At 41.3% G+C, this 19,823-nt stretch overlaps 1 protein-coding gene across 4 annotated transcripts in view; it reads left to right on the forward strand.

Moving 5' to 3' along the window:
- SLC4A1AP (solute carrier family 4 member 1 adaptor protein) overlaps positions 1 to 18,795 on the forward strand; it is a 32,355-nt gene extending 13,560 nt beyond the window's left edge. For 3 of the 4 annotated variants that reach the window (XM_030557303.1, XM_030557300.1, XM_030557302.1), the window contains exons 4-14: positions 1,099 to 1,159; positions 1,953 to 2,092; positions 2,374 to 2,534; positions 3,722 to 3,791; positions 10,422 to 10,611; positions 11,101 to 11,212; positions 11,637 to 11,835; positions 12,725 to 12,814; positions 14,089 to 14,159; positions 17,105 to 17,177; positions 18,393 to 18,795. In XM_030557303.1, coding sequence (XP_030413163.1) covers positions 1,099 to 1,159; positions 1,953 to 2,092; positions 2,374 to 2,534; positions 3,722 to 3,791; positions 10,422 to 10,611; positions 11,101 to 11,212; positions 11,637 to 11,835; positions 12,725 to 12,814; positions 14,089 to 14,159; positions 17,105 to 17,177; positions 18,393 to 18,442 — 1,217 coding nt within the window. In that variant the 3' untranslated portion in view covers positions 18,443 to 18,795. The remainder of the gene's footprint in view (positions 1 to 1,098; positions 1,160 to 1,952; positions 2,093 to 2,373; positions 2,535 to 3,721; positions 3,792 to 10,421; positions 10,612 to 11,100; positions 11,213 to 11,636; positions 11,836 to 12,724; positions 12,815 to 14,088; positions 14,160 to 17,104; positions 17,178 to 18,392) is intronic. The other variant, XM_030557301.1, reaches the window with a different exon arrangement.
- The last annotated feature ends 1,028 nt before the right edge of the window (positions 18,796 to 19,823 follow it).

Genomic DNA, 19,823 nt, shown 5'->3' on the forward strand with positions numbered 1-19,823 from the left:
TTTACTCCTTTTCATAACACAAGAACTAGGGGTCACCAAATGAAATTAACGGGCAGCAGATTTAAAACAAACAAAAGGAAGTCTTCACACAACGCACAGTCAACCTGTGGAACTCTTTGCTAGAGGATATTGTGAAGGCCAAGACTATAACAAGTTTCTAATAAGAACTAGATACGTTCATGAAGGATAAGTCCATGGCTATTAGCCAGGATGGGCAAGGATGGTGTTCCTAGCTTCTGTTTGCCAGAAGCTGGGAATGGGCCACAGGGGATGGATCACTTGATGGTTACCTGTTCTGTTCATTTCCTCTGAAGCACCTGGCATTGCCCACTGTTGGAAGACAGGCTACTGGGCTAGATGGACCTTTGTTCTGATCCAGTATGGCTGTTCTTACGTTATTATTGACACTCTTGTCTCTGGATCCAAGGCCTTAGTTCAGAGTTCAAACTTTGTTTCTTGTTCCCAGGCTGGGAATTGTGTAAGCACCTTGCATCATTCTTGAGTGACACCCATTCTACAACCAGCTCTCAAAAGTAAAGTTTAAGGGATCCAGAGGCATCATAGTTCAGACTCATCTGGTATGGGGATGGTGGTTGTGATATGAGGTTTTATGGGAAAGTATTATAGAGCAGCAGTGCCAAGTTGATGTAAATTTAAAATCATTGCTGGTAAAGTTTGCAGATGACTCAAATATTGGTGGAGTGTTAAATAATGACAGCTTGGTTCTAAAGAGAGATCTGGATCTCATTGTTAGCTTGACTCACTTTAACAGCATATATTTTAATACAAGTCAATGCAAGGGCACAAATGATGAACCAATACAGGTCGCTCTTAGGATGGGGTGGAGGGTAAGTGGGGACTGTGTTTGGAAAAGTCATGACTCAAGAGAACTTAAGGTCACAGTGGATAACCAACTGCCCAGGATGATGTGGTGGCTAAGAGCAAATCCAGTCTGTTGATGTATAAGCAGGGGAGTATCAAGCAGAAAAGGGGTTATTTTCCTTTTAATCCTCACTGTCATCCCCTACCACAAGTAGTGGTTGCTGGTTATTACAATGTGGGCAGCTGCATCAACTTTTTTCTCTATTTCCTGTACAGGAGAAGAACTAGAGTATGAATATGATGACCATGGACACAATACCTGGCTCTGCAGGGTTAAGTAGGTATATTGTACATTGACTTTCTGAAATTAGAGGCTTTCCTTTCAGTTTCACAAGCAGAACCAGAGAGAGTCATTTGCTCGATTGGTACATCTGCAGCTGAGACCAAAATGAGACTAGGCTTAAGCACTGAAATTGAAATAGAAGGATGATGTGTGGATCACTACGCAGTTTAGTGTCGGTACTCTTTTCCCCAGTCTTTCTTGCTTTGCTATTTTCCATCCTCCAGGAACATCAAATTGTGACAATGCTTTCAATTGTCCCTGCTGTGAGAAACACAACAATTTGAAATATCTGAGGAAGTATTTAGCTAGCAGTATCTCACAAACCAATGGAGATAGTATAAAGCATGAATTTCTGTTTGAAATCTGATTCCTGCCTTTCAGTTGGTATAAAGCAGTGGTTTCTAGCTTCAAGGGCTCTTCAGAGAGGCCACTAACATCTTGTTGGTGTTTGGGGGGTGGAGGGGGAAGCAAGATAGTAATTGGAATGATGTGACCTTTAAGGTCTGATATCTTATGACCAAATAGAATTGCTTGGAATGGCTTATACCATTTTGAGAATCTCTGCTCCGGTATGGCATAACGTTAATTTCTATCATTAGTAATTCGCAAGATATAGGAGCTTAAGTACTTTTGGGCCTAAATTAGTTCCTTTGTTAAAAAAAAAATGCAATATGAAAATATTTACCAAAAAAGAGAATAGGGTGGGATGGAAAGATTGATGTCCAACGTAAAGAACATAGGAGCCTAGTAGTGTCTCAGAGCTGTTCTGTAACTCGGAATTGAACAGGTTGCCTGTGGATGATGCCTCAGGGAAGCAGCTGGTGGCAGAGGCTATCCATTCAGGAAAGAAAAAGGAAGCAATGATACAGTGCGCGCTGGAAGCTTGTCGAATACTGGATGCTAGAGGTGTGCTGCGGCAAGAGGCAGGTTGGTAACTGGTCACATTCTTTTGTAGCTATTTAGAAGATGTTCTCTGAGGGAGGGCTTCTGGTTGCTGAGAGAGCTTGAGCCTGCTGCATAAGCCTAGAGTTAATTTAAACAATCTTGCATTCTCCAGTGTACGTGTTACATATTTGGTCAACTGTGTGATACTAACTAGACTAGGTAGGCTTAAATCAATGATGTAAACGGCTAGCCTCAAACCATTCTCTTTTTCAAGAGTTTTAACTCTTCTTTCCTTGCTCACCTTTCCCCCTCACCCTTCTCAGTATCCCGGAAAAGGAAAGCAAAGAACTGGGAAGAGGAGGACTTTTATGACAGTGATGATGACACCTTCCTGGACCGAACTGGGGTTGTTGAAAAGAAACGACTGAACAGAATGAAAAAAGCTGGGAAAATAGAAGAGAAGCCGGAGACTTTTGATTCACTGGTAAGAAGAACCTCGGGTTAACAGCCAGACAGGGCATTGTTGGCTTCAGGCTATAATCAGTCTTGCGTACGCGGCTGCTGGAAAGAAAGATCAAAGGGATTTAAAATTGCTCTTATTAGACAGTGCTCTGATACCATCTCAGGCCTGTAATTACCAATTGATCAACCTAGAGTGGAGTCAGTAGGGCTCAGCGTCCATAGAACAAGAGACTTGAAGGGTTGAAGATTGGTGTTGGCGTATGCATGGAATCTTTTGACTCCAGCACAGGGTGGAAGTGCCAGAAAGCTGTTGCTACCAGTGCTTCAGTAGCATGTGTGCACATAGTTGATGGTCCCAGTCTAACTGAGTGAACATGGAAACTGCCACCACTTTTGGTACAACGTAACTTCTACTAGCAGCCTCAGCAAAAAGCAGCAGGATTGATTGTGCATAGAGAACAAGCCTTCTCATCCTAGAACTCTTCCTGTTTAAAGTTGAAGCACATAGGGTAGGCAGTACTGCCGAAGTTTGCTCTGCTGTACCTGCTCTGTGGATAGAGGACTTCAGTCCCCAGGCCAATCAGTCATCCGGCATGAGCCCTGAATTCACACACACAAACTAGGGGAGGCAAGAGGAATTTGCAACTTCATTGATCAGAGCTGTGAAAATAATTTTTATCTAATGAGTTACCAGAATGCAGTGAAGTTTAGGGAAATGTACTGTATTGTGCTTGCTTGTGCAGTTTTTTTTCTGCTTGACAGGACAGAGCAGAGAGGTGGGTGAATTAAATATCAGAACAAAGACACAAACAGCTTCAGGCCATCACAAAATAATTTCCAAGTGTCAAAAGTGCACGTGGTACCTCCCAAAACAGGATGATCTGATCTCTGTTTCAAAGACCATAAAACTGGATTGAACATGATTTGACAAGTTAGGGTCATACTCAGACAAGGAGGGTGAGAAGGAGAGACAAGGGTGACAATAATATAACATGGTTACCCAGGCATGTGCACATCTTGATGCTTCGGGAGGAAAATGAAATGAGAAATTGTTTAGGAGCAGAGTCAGTCCTTTGAGCCAGTAACCTCCTGGCCAAAGATCAGCAGTGTAAAGACAGGATAATGTGGTAGAATATTGGTTTTTAAAATAACTTATTTTAAGAACATCTTTAAAATGAAAATGTTTTTTAATTGTGTGGCTCTTTGTAGGTTGCAAAGTTAAATGCAGCTGAAAAAGAACTTTCTGAGATAACAGAAAAGCTGAAGGTTTCAGGGAAAGGTAAGGCACCAGGTATCCCTTGTTAAACTCATCCAGCTAGTACACCCTCCACCCCTTACCTTAGATGTTATGTACTGTTAAGATACTTATTACTGTTGGATCCTGTGTACTGGATTAGGTACTCTCTTTGGGACTGGTGTGAAACAATAGCCAGCAAAATGACCTGCAAGTTTGCCTGCTTCTAGACTCCACTCCTCCATTTTCATTTAAAAACTATATGTTAAGACATGTATACAAAATCTGCCCTCTCCTGCACAGAGCTCTCTAAAGCTCTTCAATCAGGTAAACTAGTGCTCATTGGTGTTAACCATGTTTGTGAGGCCAACCCTATTTGAAGATAATTCTTCCACAACCTCCAAATCCTTTTGCAGGAAACAAAAGACCAAAGGCTTCTGCAAGTGCAGATGATCTCTATTCAGGTCATCTTTGTCACTGCAGATGTAAAAGTTTAAAGGAAAGAAAAACTGAAAAGCACACAGTAAAAATACTTGAAGTTTAGGACCCTGAGTCTGTCTGGTGAATTTGCAACTTGCTGCCATGTGATGTCAGAGTTTGGGTTCCAGACTTGCCCTTCTGGAGTGGGTGGGGAGCTTCTTCTGGGTTGGGTGTGTAGGGGAAAGCTACTGTCAGATGAGATGGTCATATTCCATAACTTGAGTCAGATCTAACCTTCCTCGAAGAAAAGAGCACTATCAGGTAAAGCTTTTGAGACTCTGTGGGGAATAGGTTAGGGGATCCTAGAGAACTTTCACCAATCCTCTCATCCCCTGCAAATATATTTGGAAACAAAAAGTTCTGTCTACGGGGATCCTTGTGGAATGACCCCTGAATATAGGTGTATGTAAATACTTTAAATTTGTCTGCCAATAATGTGCTCTTGCATTTCATAGAAGTAGTTAAAAGGATGCTGTCACTAAAAAATCCTACTTCCATCTGCAAATTTTATACCTCCTTTTGTTATAGTAACTGCTATAGTTACTAGAATGAAAGATCAGAGGGGAAAGCATATTTTTGTGGGTTTTTTTCAGATAGACTTTGTGCATTTGACAGCACTTCTTGAGTAGTCAGTTATACTGCTTTCTAATGGTCAGTTGCATCACTCTCATGAGATGTTGTAGCTGGGAGGGAGAAGATTATACTGTTCCACAGGCTCTGCAGGCAGGTATTTATTGTTAGCAGCAACTTAAAGTGAAGAGGCAGCAGGCAGGTGTACTGCCAAGGACATTTGGTGGCATTGCTCTTGGGCCCAGTCAAAGACCCTGATAATGCAGCAAGGAAATGCAAACTCTCCTCCCCCTTTTTTATCAAAAAGGAATTTAAAAATAAATATCGTCAGTGTACAGCCTTTAAATTGTAAACTGAATTTCAAAAACATTCAAATTGACTGTCTCTTTTTAAACAAAACAAATATTGGGCACATAAAAAGTCCACCAGAAAAAGTTGAGACAAAGATATACTTGTAGGCTGTGCTTTGTGGCCAGGTGATATCTGAGGGAAATGTACTTAGGTGTGTGTTTTATACATTTTCTACCAGAAATAGTTTGCATAAACAAAGATTGGGGCATGCCTGTGTGAGTAAGATTTCTCTGAGAATTGTGTCTTCCAGGTGGTAATATAGTTCAGCTTATGGTAGCTGTACTTTTATGTCTGCGTGATATGGTCAGCTATTTCATATAGGTAAACAAACCCAATACCAGTGCTAGTTTGAATCAACAATTTTGTTTCTGGTCATTTGTCCAGGACCATTGCTTGGAAAATCTGTCTGAACCTGAAAGCATTTAGTACTGTTAATTCCAGCATGTCATGACTCACTGAGGTAGATATGAATCCTTTATAGCCCTGGAAAACTTGGAATGCCAGCATTTATTGCTAGATCTGTCAGACTGCTAGGTATCGGACCTTACTTTGAAACAATAGTGGGGCTACTTTTGGTACCTCAGTTTAACAATGCCTTCTCCACATTGGGCCAGGATAGACTATAACTAATCTTACATCACTGGCCAGTCTATTTTAATCCTTATATTGACTGCTTGTTTTTTTCTTTGCAATTTAAATTGGTCGCTCACATTAACCATAGGTGCCAGCCTACAGCTTCTTAGAGCATGTACACTAATGATAGGTGATTTTTTTTTATCGTTGTATTGGTAGTCTGTCAATACTCTTACAGCAGGTAAGGTTGTGAAACCTTATCAAGCTTTGGCTTTCTCTAAGTGACTACGTGCCTGGCCTCTAAGAGCAGCACTCCAGAAGGATGGACAAGTGAGTGACAGGCTGAATTACCGCACCTCTTACCCAGCACTTGTCGAGATTAAGTGGTTGTCAGAGAGATGTCAATAGAGGTTTATAGATTGCTTCCTAAACTCATTTTGAACTAACTACTGATAGGGAAGCTTGATAACTCTCTCATACTTCAGTGCCGCTGAATGAAAATCAAATACACAGACATTTTCAGTTTTATTTTTTGTGAGCTACAATGTTTTTCTTCATGGACCAGCTGATAGTGAAGTAAGTGGCCTTAGAGCTTTTGTCCCTGTAACATAAAATACAATATCCATGATTAATCCTGCTCCTAATGATGACTAATTTTAGTTTTCCAAGCAATTTTCTGTGCTATTGCAGATATCGCATCCTAAGAAAAAGACCGTGAACAGCATTCAATAGCCTGAGCTTGGGGAAACTAGTTCCTTAAGCAGCAGTGGGATAGAGATTCCCTTTTTAATGCTGAGGTAATAGATCCTATTGTGGATCTGCTCACCCGAGGACAGACTGGTTTGTCCAAAGCTGTATTCACCTGGGACACGGCTGCCCTCTGTAATTGCCACCAATGCTGAAACTGCCAAATCCACTTACACATTGCTGAGTCTCTGGGTTTGTCTACACTACGGGATTATTCCGATTTTACATAAAGCGGTTTTGTAAAACAGATTGTATAAAGTCGAGTGCACGCGGCCACACTAAGCACATGAATTCAGCGGTGTGCATCCATGGTCCGAGGCTAGCGTCGATTTCCGGAGCGTTGCACTGTGAGTAGCTATTCTGTAGCTATCCCATAGTTCCCGCAGTCCCCCCCGCCCCTTGGAATTCTGGGTTGAGATCCCAGTGCCTGATGGGGCAAAAATCATTGTCACGGGTGGTTCTGGGTAAATGTCGTCAGTCATCCCTTCCTCCGGGAAAGCAACAGCAGACAATCATTTCACGCCCTTTTTCCCTGGATTGCCCTAGCAGATGCCATAGCACGGCAACCATGGAGCCCGTTGCAGCTTTTTTTTTTTTTTTTTTTACAGTCACCATATGTGTACTGGATGCCGCGGACAGAGGCGATACTCCAGCGCTACACAGCAGCATTCATTTGCTTTTGCATGATAGCAGAGACGGTTATCAGCCATTCTGTACCGTCTGCTGCCAGTGTAAATTGGCAATGAGATGACGGTTATCTGTCCTTCTGTGCTGTCTGCTGTTATCATGGATGCCCCTGGCTGAGATCGGCTGGGAGCGCAAAGGCAAAACTGGAAATGACGCCCCGAGTCAATCCCTCCTTTATGGTTTCTAAAAATAGAATCAGTCCTGTCTAGAATATGGGGCAAGTGTACTAGAGAACCAGTGTATCAGAGAGCATAGCTGCTCCGTGTCAGATCCCACAGAAATGATGAGTTGCATGCCATTCACAGGGGGTGCCACTGCAACAACCCCACCCGTTGTTTCCCTCCTCCCCCAACCTTCCTGGGCTACCGTGGCAGTGTCCCCCCCATTTGTGTCATGAAGTTATAAAGAAGGCAGGAATAAGAAACAGTGACTTGTTAGTGAGATAAAATGAGGGGGAGGCAGCCTCCCGGTGCTATGACAGTCCAGGCAGAACATTAAGCGGTGTGGGGGAGAGGAGCCCAGCATCCCGCTACTATGACAGTCCAGGCAGTACAGAATCTTTTCTGTACACAGGAAAGGGAGAGGGCTGATGGAGCTCAGCCCCCAGTTGCTATGATGAGGACGGTTACCAGCCGTTCTGTACCATCTACTGGGAATGACCAAGAATCATTCCTATTTTTACCCAGGTGCCCCCGGCCAGCCTCACCTGAGGCCAGCCAGGAGCACTCACGGGATGATGACAAGGACGACTAGCAGGCCTACTGCACCATCTGCCACCGGGGAGGGGAGAGGAACGGATACTGCTCTTCACTGCCGCAGCATCGCGTCTACCAGCAGCATTCAGTAGACATAGGGTGACATTGAAAGAAGTCAAGAAATGATTTCTTTCCCTTTTCTTTCACGGGGGGGGGGGGAGTAAATTGTCGACCTATACCCTGAACCACGCCGGACAATGTGTTTGAACCTACAGGCATTGGGAGCTCAGCCAAGAATGTAAATATTTTTCGGAGACTGCTGTGGACTGTGGGATAGCTGGAGTCCTCAGTACCCTCTCCCTCCCTCCACGAGCATCCATTTGACTCTTTGGCTTTCCGTTACGCTTGTCATGCAGCACTGTGTAGCCTGTAGATTTTTTCAAACGCTTTGGCATTTTGTCTTCTGTAACGGAGCTCTGATAGACCAGATTTGTCTCCCTATACAGCGATCAGATCCAGTATCTCCCATATGGTCCATGCTGGAGCTCTTTTTGGATTTGGGACTGCATCGCCATACGTGCTGATCAGAGCTCCACGCTGGGCAAACAGGAAATGAAATTCAAAAGTTCGCGGGGCTTTTCCTGTTTACCCGGCCACTGCATCCGAGTTCAGATTGCTGTCCAGAGCGGTCACAGTGGTGCACTGTGGGATACTGCCCAGAGGCCAGTACCGTCGATTTGCGGCCACACTAACCCTAATCCGATATGGTAATACCGATTTTAGCGCTACTCCTCTCGTTGGGGAGGAATACAGAAACCGATTTAAAGAGCCCTTTATATCGATATAAAGGGCCTCGTAGTGTGGACGGGTACAGCGTTAAATCAGTTTAACACTGCTAAAATCAGTTTAAACGCGTAATGTAGACCAGGCCTCTATGTTGAAATGATGGCAGCATTTTAGGCAGAGACAACTATTCCGTTCTACATTGGGGCAGGGTTATATGTATCCATTTTCTGGGCTGGTCCATTGTGCCCAACTTCAGGCCCAATCCTGTGAGGTGCTGAGCACCTAATTCCCATGGACTTCTTCAAGGTTTTTCCCAGGTTGGGATCTTTTTGGGTCTGGAGCATGCCTATTCGCTGGCTAACTTTTAAAGTACAGACACTTAATCTAGTGGTATGCTAAGCATCTCTCTAGGAATGGACTAATCCATCAGATAGTGCAGAAAGTGTGTAAATTTAGTAGTAAAAGTGCTCTGTGTGTGTGTATCTATATACACACCTTTTAATTCAAGGTTATTTTGTAGGCATCATGATCATAAGGTTCAAACAGTCAGTTTGTGGGTAGCTTTTGTCCTGATTCACACTCAGTGTAAAGTTTTTAATTATATATGAGAGAAATAGACGAAATATGAGCTCCTTTGGCTGGACTACTTAACAATACAATTTTATTAAGGCTGTTATATCCTCTTCCCAAGGTAGATTAGGGCACATAGCATACCAAGTAATAATAATTTCTTGCATCCTATTAATTAAGGGATCTTTAAGTAATTACTGTTACATGCCGCTACAGCTTTTGTATGTTTGTTAAACGTGAAACTATATTTTGTTCTATATCAGAAATATCCAGTTTATAAATGGAGGCGTTTTATAAATGTTTGCATAACTAGAAGAAACGCTTAATAGTTCCTTACAATCACTTTCAAAAATATACTCATCACAAAAAAATTAAACAAAGCCAAAAAAAAAATCATCTTTAATTACATTCAACCAATTCTGATTTATAATTAAGGCTGAGTTAATTAGGGCTGGAATTTAAAATACTTAGGGCTGTCTTATAATTAGGGTTGGGATTTAAAAATTTGCGAATTACATAATTGTGTACAGACATGTATATATCTACATGCACACTTAATCATACATTTACAAAGATTTAAATTTGCGTGAATTTTAGCATAACGTATAATAGTGGGGGTGGGTGGGAGAGAAAGTTCTTACCGGACAACAAATGGCTCAGAAGTTCTGACAACACAGAATAAGTTCTCTTCATTATCTGCCTCTGACATAACTCAGAGGATGCAAATTCTGTAGCATTGTCAAAATCCAAGGAAAAAAACACATACCTTTTATTTTCCCAAATATAAATCAGCCTTCCCAATTAGAAACCATTGGCAAAGTAACAACAGTATGTAAGGTTGTCTAAACAGGAGTCACAGATGAAGTAATTTTTAGGTAAAATAGGAAATACTTAGACTTCAAGGGAGTGATTACTTGAGTTAACATTCACAAATTCAGAAATGGGTTTAAACAGTCTAAAATGTATTGAATCAAATGAATCCTTTAGGGAACTCCATTGAATTCATCCCCAAGGACAAATTTGGCCCATTATTTAGCTGAATAGTGAGGGTTTTGCACAGAGGGCGGTGTATTGGCTAGTTATCTGTCTTGGGTATTTATATGGCCCCATCACACCCTTTGCAATCTTTTAAGGTTAAATTTGGTAGGTATGAGACTCATCTTTTTTCCTTTTTTCCCCCCTTCTACCATGTGCATTTTGCAATCATCTTGCCCAGCCCAACCCCAGCCGGCTTCTCAGGATTCCTTGGATGAGTTCATGACTGAAATAAAATCAGGCTGCTCCTTAGACAGCGTAATGAGGAAGAAGCTTCATTTGCGGGCTTTTGAATTGAGGAAAGAACAGCAGAGATTGAAAGGGTTAATCAAGATTGTTAAACCTGCAGAACTGCCAGAGCTGAAGCCCCAGTGAGTCTACATCAATAATCACTGTATATTATCCATGTGAAATTGTCCTGGTGAGTGGAATGCTACCAAAATGTATAAAGAGCAAAATATACAGTGGGTCCACCTCTTATGCTATGTCTGAGATGTCACTTTGATGTGTAAGTGTGCCATTGACCCATTGCCATGTTAGAGGAATGCTACAGAGAGATGCAGCAACAATGGAGTTAAAGCAGTAAGATCAACACCTGCTTTGTGTGTGTGTGTGTGTGTGTGTGTGTGTGTGTGTGTGTGTGTGTGTGTGTGTGCATGCGTGCACGCACAAGCACACAGTGGTTTTTCTTAATGACCTTTCATGCAGAAGGATCAGACAGCAGGGTTTGAGTTCTTGTTCCATAGCATCACCTTTGTTCCGCAAATGTTTCTGTTCTTAAATAGAAGAGGTTGATGCTTAGGTATTTACCGTAGGCTTTGCATGTGCTAATCGCTTTTCTTTGTATCTAATTTTGTTAGGACTGGGAGTCATAGTCTGGAACTAGAGAGCAAGCCTAAAAAGCTAACGTTGCCTCTCTTTGGTGCAATGAAGGGCGGAAGAAAATTCAAACTGAAAACTGGAAACCTGGGGGTAAGTATGATGAAGAAAGCAGTTTTAAGGTATTCTTTGCTTTTCTTTCCTTAGGTCATTGGCTTCCCTTTCACTTTCTTTTTTATTCTTCTTGGCCTGTTAGTTAAATTCAAATGCATTATTGGTTTAATTCCCAATATGATTATCAAAAAACTATGACCTGCTCTCCTGGGGACAATGACTGTCTCTTTTCACTCTTCATTTTCACCTGCGCAGATACCTTTCCTTAGGACAAAATAGCTCGTCGTCCGTTTGGTGGTACTTTTCTAGCTCTTCCTATGAGTGGAACATGCATGGTGCTTTGTCCTGTCTTGTCTGCCTGTGGCCATTCTGCATCAACCTGTCTATATATCTTAGGGTATTTAATAGCACTCATCACCAGATTACCTAAGCACTGCTACATCAGTTTGCTTTTACGTTACAGAAGTTGCCTGTCAGGCGTCCAGATATCCCTGAAAGCTTGTTAAAAATGAAAGATGATGGGCCTGAAGTGGAAGAGGAAGATGAGGATGAAGATGAGGAGCAGGAAATCAAAGCAGCAAACATTGAGACACAAAAAACAGAGTTGAAAATGGCAGGAGAAGAAGTAGAACAAGAGACTAGTCTTCCTGCCAGTTCTCCTGGTAAGAATCTGGAATCTACCCATGGTAAACAGTGACCCCTTTTTTCCTTTTTCCCTGCATTAGGTTATGTGATTTGTAAACTACTGGATTTTTCAGAGTTGCACAAAGCTATGGAGATTTGCTTCACAGATGTTCATGTGACACTTTGCAGATTTCCTTTTCACAGCTTTGTGCCTATGAGTTCAGCATTCTGGGCACAAACAGATCCAAGACACAACTGAGTTTCACCTGATTTTGTATTAAAGCTCTGCACAACAGCAAATTTCCCATAGTTTGGGGGTTAAAAAAGAGACAAAAGAAATCTTGTTGATTAAACCAGGGTGTGCAGCACTTGAGTGTCTTACAGTAACAAACTAGAACATGGCATTGTTGTAAGGGAACATAAATAAAAAGAAAACAGATTTTAGAGGAATACCACCTTTGAAGGTTTATAAACTGAGGAGGTAAAATATTTTAAAAGTCATAATGGCAGGATCTTGACTGTCTCTATGGAGCTTATATCCAAATTCAAAGCCTTTTGCATTCACCAACTCTGTGCATGTGAAAACTCAGCCATGACATTGCAGTAAGTTATTTTGTTCCCTCGTATCTGCAACTCTGCCTCCTTGCCTTAATGTATAGTATCATGTGCAATATGGCCAAGTTGTTGTTAGTTTAAACTGGCTCTATGGGTTAATTTATACTCCTTTCCCAATGTTGCATTGAAATAGTCTTTCTACGTTTAATCTCTTTGCCTGTTTATGGAGAATTGTCCCTTTATTTGAATGTCAGTGCTGAAATGAATGCAGCTAAGTTTACTCTAGTGTATTGTGTTTCAGTGATACTAGTGCTCTACTTCTTGGGATGCCTGATAAATGTATTCTGTTGACTTTTTGGCTGTTTATTACAGGGATTGGTTTTCAGTCTCAGCCCATCAGCAAGCAGTTAAAGATACCAGAGAATGAATATCAGGTGGACCTATCACAAGAGAAATCTCAAGGTGAGCAATGCAATGTGGAGCTCAGCAATTGTGCAGGAGATTATGGACTTAATGTATGCAAAGGAGCTATTGTCTATGCAAATTAGCAAAAGGAAACAGCATTGTCTAGTTTCTGAATTAGGGAACTAGGAATCCAAGGGCTGTAAGGGCTATTCTCAACTCTGCCACAGCCTAAATATGTGACTTCTGGGCAAGTCACTTCACCTCTGTGTTTCAGTTCTCCTCGCCCCTCCAAATCTGTAAGGCGCTTTGAGGTCCTTCGATGAAAGACACTGTATAAATACAAAATTATTTTGATGTAGTAGAGTGACAGCAGGATCTTGTGAGGAAGAACCAAGTGTAAAAAATGATGCACCCTTTTCCTCCTCCTTATCTTGTCCTGTCTTAAGAGTTGGTCAGAGGGGACGTGCTTGTGAAGCTTTGTACCAATACAAATCTCAAGTAACATAGGGCTGGCAGTAGCATGCACTCTGAGCTGCTCAAATGTCGCCATGCGTTTTACAAAAATCCGTCTGATCCTCAAGATCAAGGCCTGACTTGGCATGCAAAATTTGGAAGAGATCTGTATGAATGCTTTTGCTCTGCTCTCCCACCTGATAGTCTCTGGCAGTCTAAGATTCCTCAGGGAGACTGTCCTCTTATTGTCTCATAGGGATGAATTTCGATGTCACATGAGATTGAGATCTTGAGTCACTTAGGTTAAATGACAGGAGTGTCAAGGCTATTCACCTCACGTGCTCCCTCACTGTTCTCTTTCACTAACTGATACTTCTGTACTCAGTGAAGTGGCATTTTTGTATGTTGGTTCCATATATTTCCTAAAGTAGCTTTCGGTCTTCGTGGCCCAATGCATAGACTCTTGATGGCCAGAGTCCAAGACTTCCATGCTCCAGCTTCAGTATTAAATCCTCTTGTAATCTGCAGGGAGAAGATTGCTTGACTACTAGAATTTATCATTATAGTAACTGCAGATGGAAAGACCTATTAGATCCTAACCCCTTACAAGTGTGGATATATGGAGTGCCAGCTAGAGGATTGAATATGTTAAACTACAGTTGTCACTTAAATGTATTTAATCTCAATACATTAATAATCATAGGATCCTGTTCAACAGATAAAAGAAGTGAATTTTGGTACAGTGAGGTTAATGAATCATTTCCTTTGACAGGTCTGTTTTTAAGTAGGCCTTTTGTAAACTTTTTGCTGATAGAGCTGCTGGTTCATGATGTAGGAGCAATACAGTGTGCTATAAAACAGATCTTGTTTCTTCCCAGCATCAGAGAGAGCATGCAAGACATTTGAAGAGAGCCCCAAGAAAAAGACGAAAGTGAATGGCCCAAGCAGGGTAAGTAACGATACCTGAAGCTCTCTCATGCATAGAAAGACAGTCCCTGCCCCAAGAAGTCAACAATCTAATTTAATTTAAAAGATTCCTTCTGAGTGAAATAAGCTGGTGACTTGGTTGGAGTACGGCTTTGTGACAGTGATGTCTTCCATGGTGTGTGAGACTAGTCTTCTAATGCAGTGGTCTCCAAAGTGGAGTGCTCAAGAGCATCCTTCGGGGTGCGCGGCAGGAGGGGCAGGGAGAAGAGTGTTTGGGCAGAAGTCGAAGCTTTTTTTTTTCTTTTCTTTTTTTTTTTTTTGCAGGGGGCGGCAAAAATGGTAGAGCCAGCCCTGTGGCGCTGCAGGGGGTACGTGCTCAAAATTTTTTACTGATAGGGGTGCACGATCAAAAAAGTTTGGAGAAGACCACTGTTCTAATGCACTGCTGCTGCAGCCGGCATAGAGAGCTATTGCAAGTCACCAAGGAGTGTGCCTGCTGAGAAGCTATGAGCTAGCATTTCAGGAATGACAGAGATTCGTAAAAGCTACAGTCAAACTAGACGACCAGTCTATTCATCAAAGCTTCCTTTCCAACTGTATTGATAACACTTTGTGCTGGATCACAGTGATGTGATCTCTCATTCTCTTGTATGTGCTCCTACTTACCATAAAAACTGGCATGCTTCAAGGCCCAGACCTGTGACTGCAGAGCTTTCTTGTTGATTGGCGTGGGATGTTGCACGCACTGGCTCATAGCAAAGGTCTTAGTCTGGAAAACTTGGGGACCACCTCTCTCATTAACATGTCTTACCTTTAATATAACTTTATCCTTTTGGGGAGTTGTGGAAAGGGGCCATTGTTGGTGTTGTGTAATTTAATGTAACTGGGAGCCAAGGTGTAAGTGGCCTTCAGTGCATTCACAAGGAGGATAGAGTTGTTTCTAGGATAAAAATCTGTAAGGGATATAAACCCTCCATGTATTGGGGCATAAAGATAATCACTTCTGCCTGAGCTTAGAAGGAACCTTTTCCATGGGGTCTTGTAAGTTTCTCTAAACCATCTGGTACTGACCATTGTTGGAGACAGGGTACTGGACTAGATGGACTACAAGTTTATCCAGTGTGGCAATTTCTACGCAGCACATTCTGGTTGTAGGTTTTGTAATTGATGGAATGCTATGCAAATACACTGCGTCAGGTAACAGAGAGACATAATGCCCATCAGCCACTAGCAGGATCTGCTAATCCAAAAAAATACTTCCATTGGCATTAGTTGATTCCTTTGTCAGCAATCCCAGCAAAGAAGCCAAAGACTGAATGGGAACATTCTTTGGAGGTTGCCCCTCCGTAGCTAGGTTGAAGCATATTAGTGAGGGACGTGTCAGTAAATTTGCACTGCTACAGTCTGTGGTGTACCCCTTCTGTGGATAAGTAGAAAGTATCCGTCTCCAGGGCTGTCAAACCCAGCACCTCTAACCAGCACTAATTCACTTCAAGCAGTCTAATATTATAGCATTCTCATAATATTAAATACCTTAGATTATCTTCACATTCCCATTACAGATCACTTTTTGCACATGCTATCTTTTAAAAAAAAAATCTCCTTTTGGTTGATATTTTCCATATTGGGTTTCAGTCCAAAAGTAGCATTTTTTTAAAAGTTGGAGGAAAAAATCTTTTTATACACTTTTTAGTCATGCAAAACTGGGAAAAGTCTTTTCTCCTTCTGAGAAGATTTTGACTTTTTTGTGCACAAGAATAAAAATAGCTGAATTTTACATGCTGACACTTTCCAGGAGGCTAGATCTTCCAGAGGTCTCTAATCCAGGTTAATTTTAGAAGATTAAACAGATCTGAGGGACTGAAAAATTGCTTTGATCATGCTGGTAGATCTGTATTAAGGTTTTATGTTATAACCGGTACATAAATTCAGTACTTAGTAAATAAAATATAGACTCCTAGAGTTTAAGACCAGACTTTAAGAAGGGACCATCATGATCATCTAGTCTGACCTCCGGCACACTGCAGGCCATAGACCCTCACTCACCCACTTCTGTAATAGACCCCAACCTCTGGTTGAGTTACTGAAGTCCTCAAATCACGATTTAAAGACATAAATATAGGTGATTTTTTTAACTGTTTTCAGTATTTCACTGTGGAGTTGTTAGATTTTGACTACATAATTGTGGAAGTAAAAGATGAAAGCAGTTAAAAGATTACTGTTTCAGCCCTAAATTTTCAACCTGACCTTAACTTGCTATCTCCATATTTAGACCTTGATGAAAATAGCCTGACTTTTGAGAAGCACTTAGCAGTCACAAATTCCACTGACATTAATGGGAGCTGGAAGCATATATCTCATTGGAAAACCAGGCCACTCTTATTTAACAGCATAACTTCAGACATTCAAGTTTGAAACTGTTGGCCTTAATATAATTTTTTTTTCCAGTGTGAATTGTGCTCCTATATCACTTAAGTCTCACCTTCATCTTTTGCCTTAAACAGGGACATACACTGATGTCAATTTTACAATGAAACATTAAGCTTACAAATTTAAACCCTCAAGAATCAGCGAATACAAAAATGAACATTCTGATTGTAACCTTTATTTGCACACACCCTGGACACAATCCTGTGTTTTGTATTATCTGTAATGTTGTTAAGTTCTGCCCTCATTAGTACACTCATCTTCTGACTTCATTGGGGATTTCATGGCTGTATCGGAGGGAGTCGTCCTCCTACGATCTATGCTCTGAGACCTGCTTGCTCTGTTACCCGCCCCTGCACTCCTGTTGTTTTTCCTCATTGACTCTTCATGGTAGGGAAACTGCTCCCACCTCTCAGTAGCTTTTTTTTAATTCCACACCACTTCCATGAGCTTAAAACTGACTACTTGAAACACCTGGGAACTTTATGCTAGGAATGCTATATCTTTAAAAATATCTGCTCAAATTTTTATTTTTTGCAGCTCCAGCAAGCACTTTCTTCCTCGCAATACCCAGAAGACGACCCAGACTACTGTGTGTGGATGCCTCCTGCAGGTACCAAGCAATTTCCTCTAACTTCTTACACCAGTAAATCAGGAATCAATTTGCAAAAAAGTCCTGTGGTCGCTGAAGTGTGGCCAAAAGAAAAATCAACCAGCATGGATATTTCACACATGCGTGGTATTTGGGATGGGTGTAACACAAACATGTACTTTTCACACTATTATATGTGCTGTTATTAGTTCCTGCAGTTCTCTATCGGCTTCATTACACCAAGTATGGTGGTGGTTTTATTATTTGAGAGGGAGATCAAAGCCTGTGAGGTTTTGAGCAGCCTCAACTTTCACTGAAGTCATTGGGATATTCAGCAACCTATGGGATTGGTCCTCTAAAACTTCTTGAAGACTCTTTGGCCAAAACTTTGAAACACAAATCTTCCTACAATTCATATCACATGTTTTGGCTAGACAAGTCTTATTAACTTATTGTGGCAGAGATATGGAATGACTTTTAATAGGGGCACAAATCCAATTTGTGTGGAGGGTGAAAGGTAAAAGATTAACTTTTTTCTAATTAACCTTCAAATCGTTTTGATTTAACCTTCTGTGGTTATTTTTAATGATGCAATGAATTTTCAATTATACTTTTTTAATAGGAGCATGGCTTATGCATGTAGCTTTTCATATTAAGTGCATAGATTAGATTTCATATGGGTTCATGATAGTCTTTCTCAAAATTACAGATAATTAGGGGGTTTAAAACATTGCTGATCCTCATAGGGAGGGAGGAAATGGGGAAGGACCTTCATTGAGGAGAGCTCTAACCCAGAGCTAAGTGAACAAAAGGACTGTACTCCATTAGCATTAGTAAAAACTAGAGCAAAATTCCTGGCTCAGCTGACCAGAAGACAGGCTGACCTGGGTGTGTCTAGCCAGCTTCCTTTTTTTTTGAGGGAGCTTTCTTTTCCTGTCTCCAGCTGCTAATGGGAGGATTTGTCTCCTGTCTGCGCTGGCATAATGGAGACACTGGAGGAACCATATAAACAGGAAAGATATTATGTAGTCTTGTAACTCCCAGCATATGACTCCCAGCTGTCAGGAATTACATCTTAAAAGGAGACTAGCATTGTAGTATCCATTGTGTGGGTTGGTATACTTTTTCTGCCTCTTGAATGTATGCTCTGTGTAGACAGTTTCATTCTTTGCTCTGAGTTGATCTTGGAAGAGCAAATATATATATATATATATTTTTTTGTCTCTTGTCAATCAGGTCAAAGCGGTGATGGCAAGACTCATCTGAATGAAAAATATGGCTATTAAGCTTCACAGACCTCAGAGCCACTGCCTGGTGCCTAAGGGACCGTGTTACTTTGGACAGCTTCCTGCACAGAGTTGAGTGAGGGTTGAAAGAGTTGAGTTCTTGGATGTTGTTCCAGATTGAATGGCATCAGCACCAGTTTGGACAGTTATCTTAAGCATTGCATTCGTTCTTTGTTTTTAAAACACTTCTAAGGATTCCTGAGCCTTGCATACAAATTTTTCCACCTCTTCCTTCTGCAGTTGGCCTGGTCGTTGTATTCAGCGTGAGAATGTTAGACTTGTAAGGGCTTTATGTTTATAAGCTTGATGAGGTGAGACCAAGCTGGTTTTATCCAATAAAAATGAGAACACAAGTGTTCTTTGCCTACAAATTATACTTAAAATGGCATTGTCAGGGCAAATGTGACCCAAAGTTTGTTTTTTATAAAAACATTTTATTTCACAGGAAATGTATTTTAACAAAAAAAAAAAGTCCTTTGCAACCTTTGGAACTCAAGCATTTCAGCACTGAATAGTGCAAGAAAACCAGAGAATGAAATTGACTGGAAACACAGAAAAATGCAATAATTAGAGGCATGGAAATACTCTCATACGAAGACAAATATGAAAATATTTGGATTGCTTATCTTTCAAAGAGACAAATTTGAGGGGACATAATAAAATCCCCTAAAATAATGAATGTTCTAGAAAAAGGAGATAAGAGTTTCTGTTCTCCTTGTGTCAAAACTCAAGAACATTGGGACATTTGATTAATTTGAAAAATGATGCATTCAAAATTGATAAAAGATAATTCTCTGTGCCTAATTAGACTGTGGAACTCATTGCCACAGAATGTTGTTGGAGGTAAGAATTTAGTGAGGACTAAAGAGGGATTCGACCTTTCTATAGACAACAAGAATATCCCTATTATAAAAATGAATGCTGAAAAAAAGAATTGGAAGGACCTAATACCTAATTTTATATATAATACAAAACCTGCTGCTTAAAATAATTCCAAATTATGAGAGATAAGGAAGAGACCTTGAAGAAGTAGATTACCCTAGTCTGCCACTTGTGCAGTTTCTTCTAAAGCAGTGGTGGGCAACTTGCGGCCCGGGATCTGGCGCCCAGGAACCTGGCGAACCGCGGCCACCAGGAGCTGTGGGAGGCCGTGCCTGCAGACAGTCAACGTCAGCAAAATGCCTCACGGCCCACTATCGGATTACCCTGATGGGCCACGGGTTGCCCACAACTGTTCTAGAGCATTGATGCTGGCCACTGTCAAGAGACAAGATACTGGATTAAATCAACATAGGTCTGAGCCAGTCCAACATTTCCTATGTAAAACAGCTCTATAAAATGCTACAGTGGTGCTTGTATTATGCTGTCACGGAGTCACCGG

This window comes from Gopherus evgoodei, chromosome 3 (assembly GCF_007399415.2).
Source record: "Gopherus evgoodei ecotype Sinaloan lineage chromosome 3, rGopEvg1_v1.p, whole genome shotgun sequence".
Taxonomy (NCBI): Eukaryota; Metazoa; Chordata; order Testudines; family Testudinidae; genus Gopherus; species Gopherus evgoodei.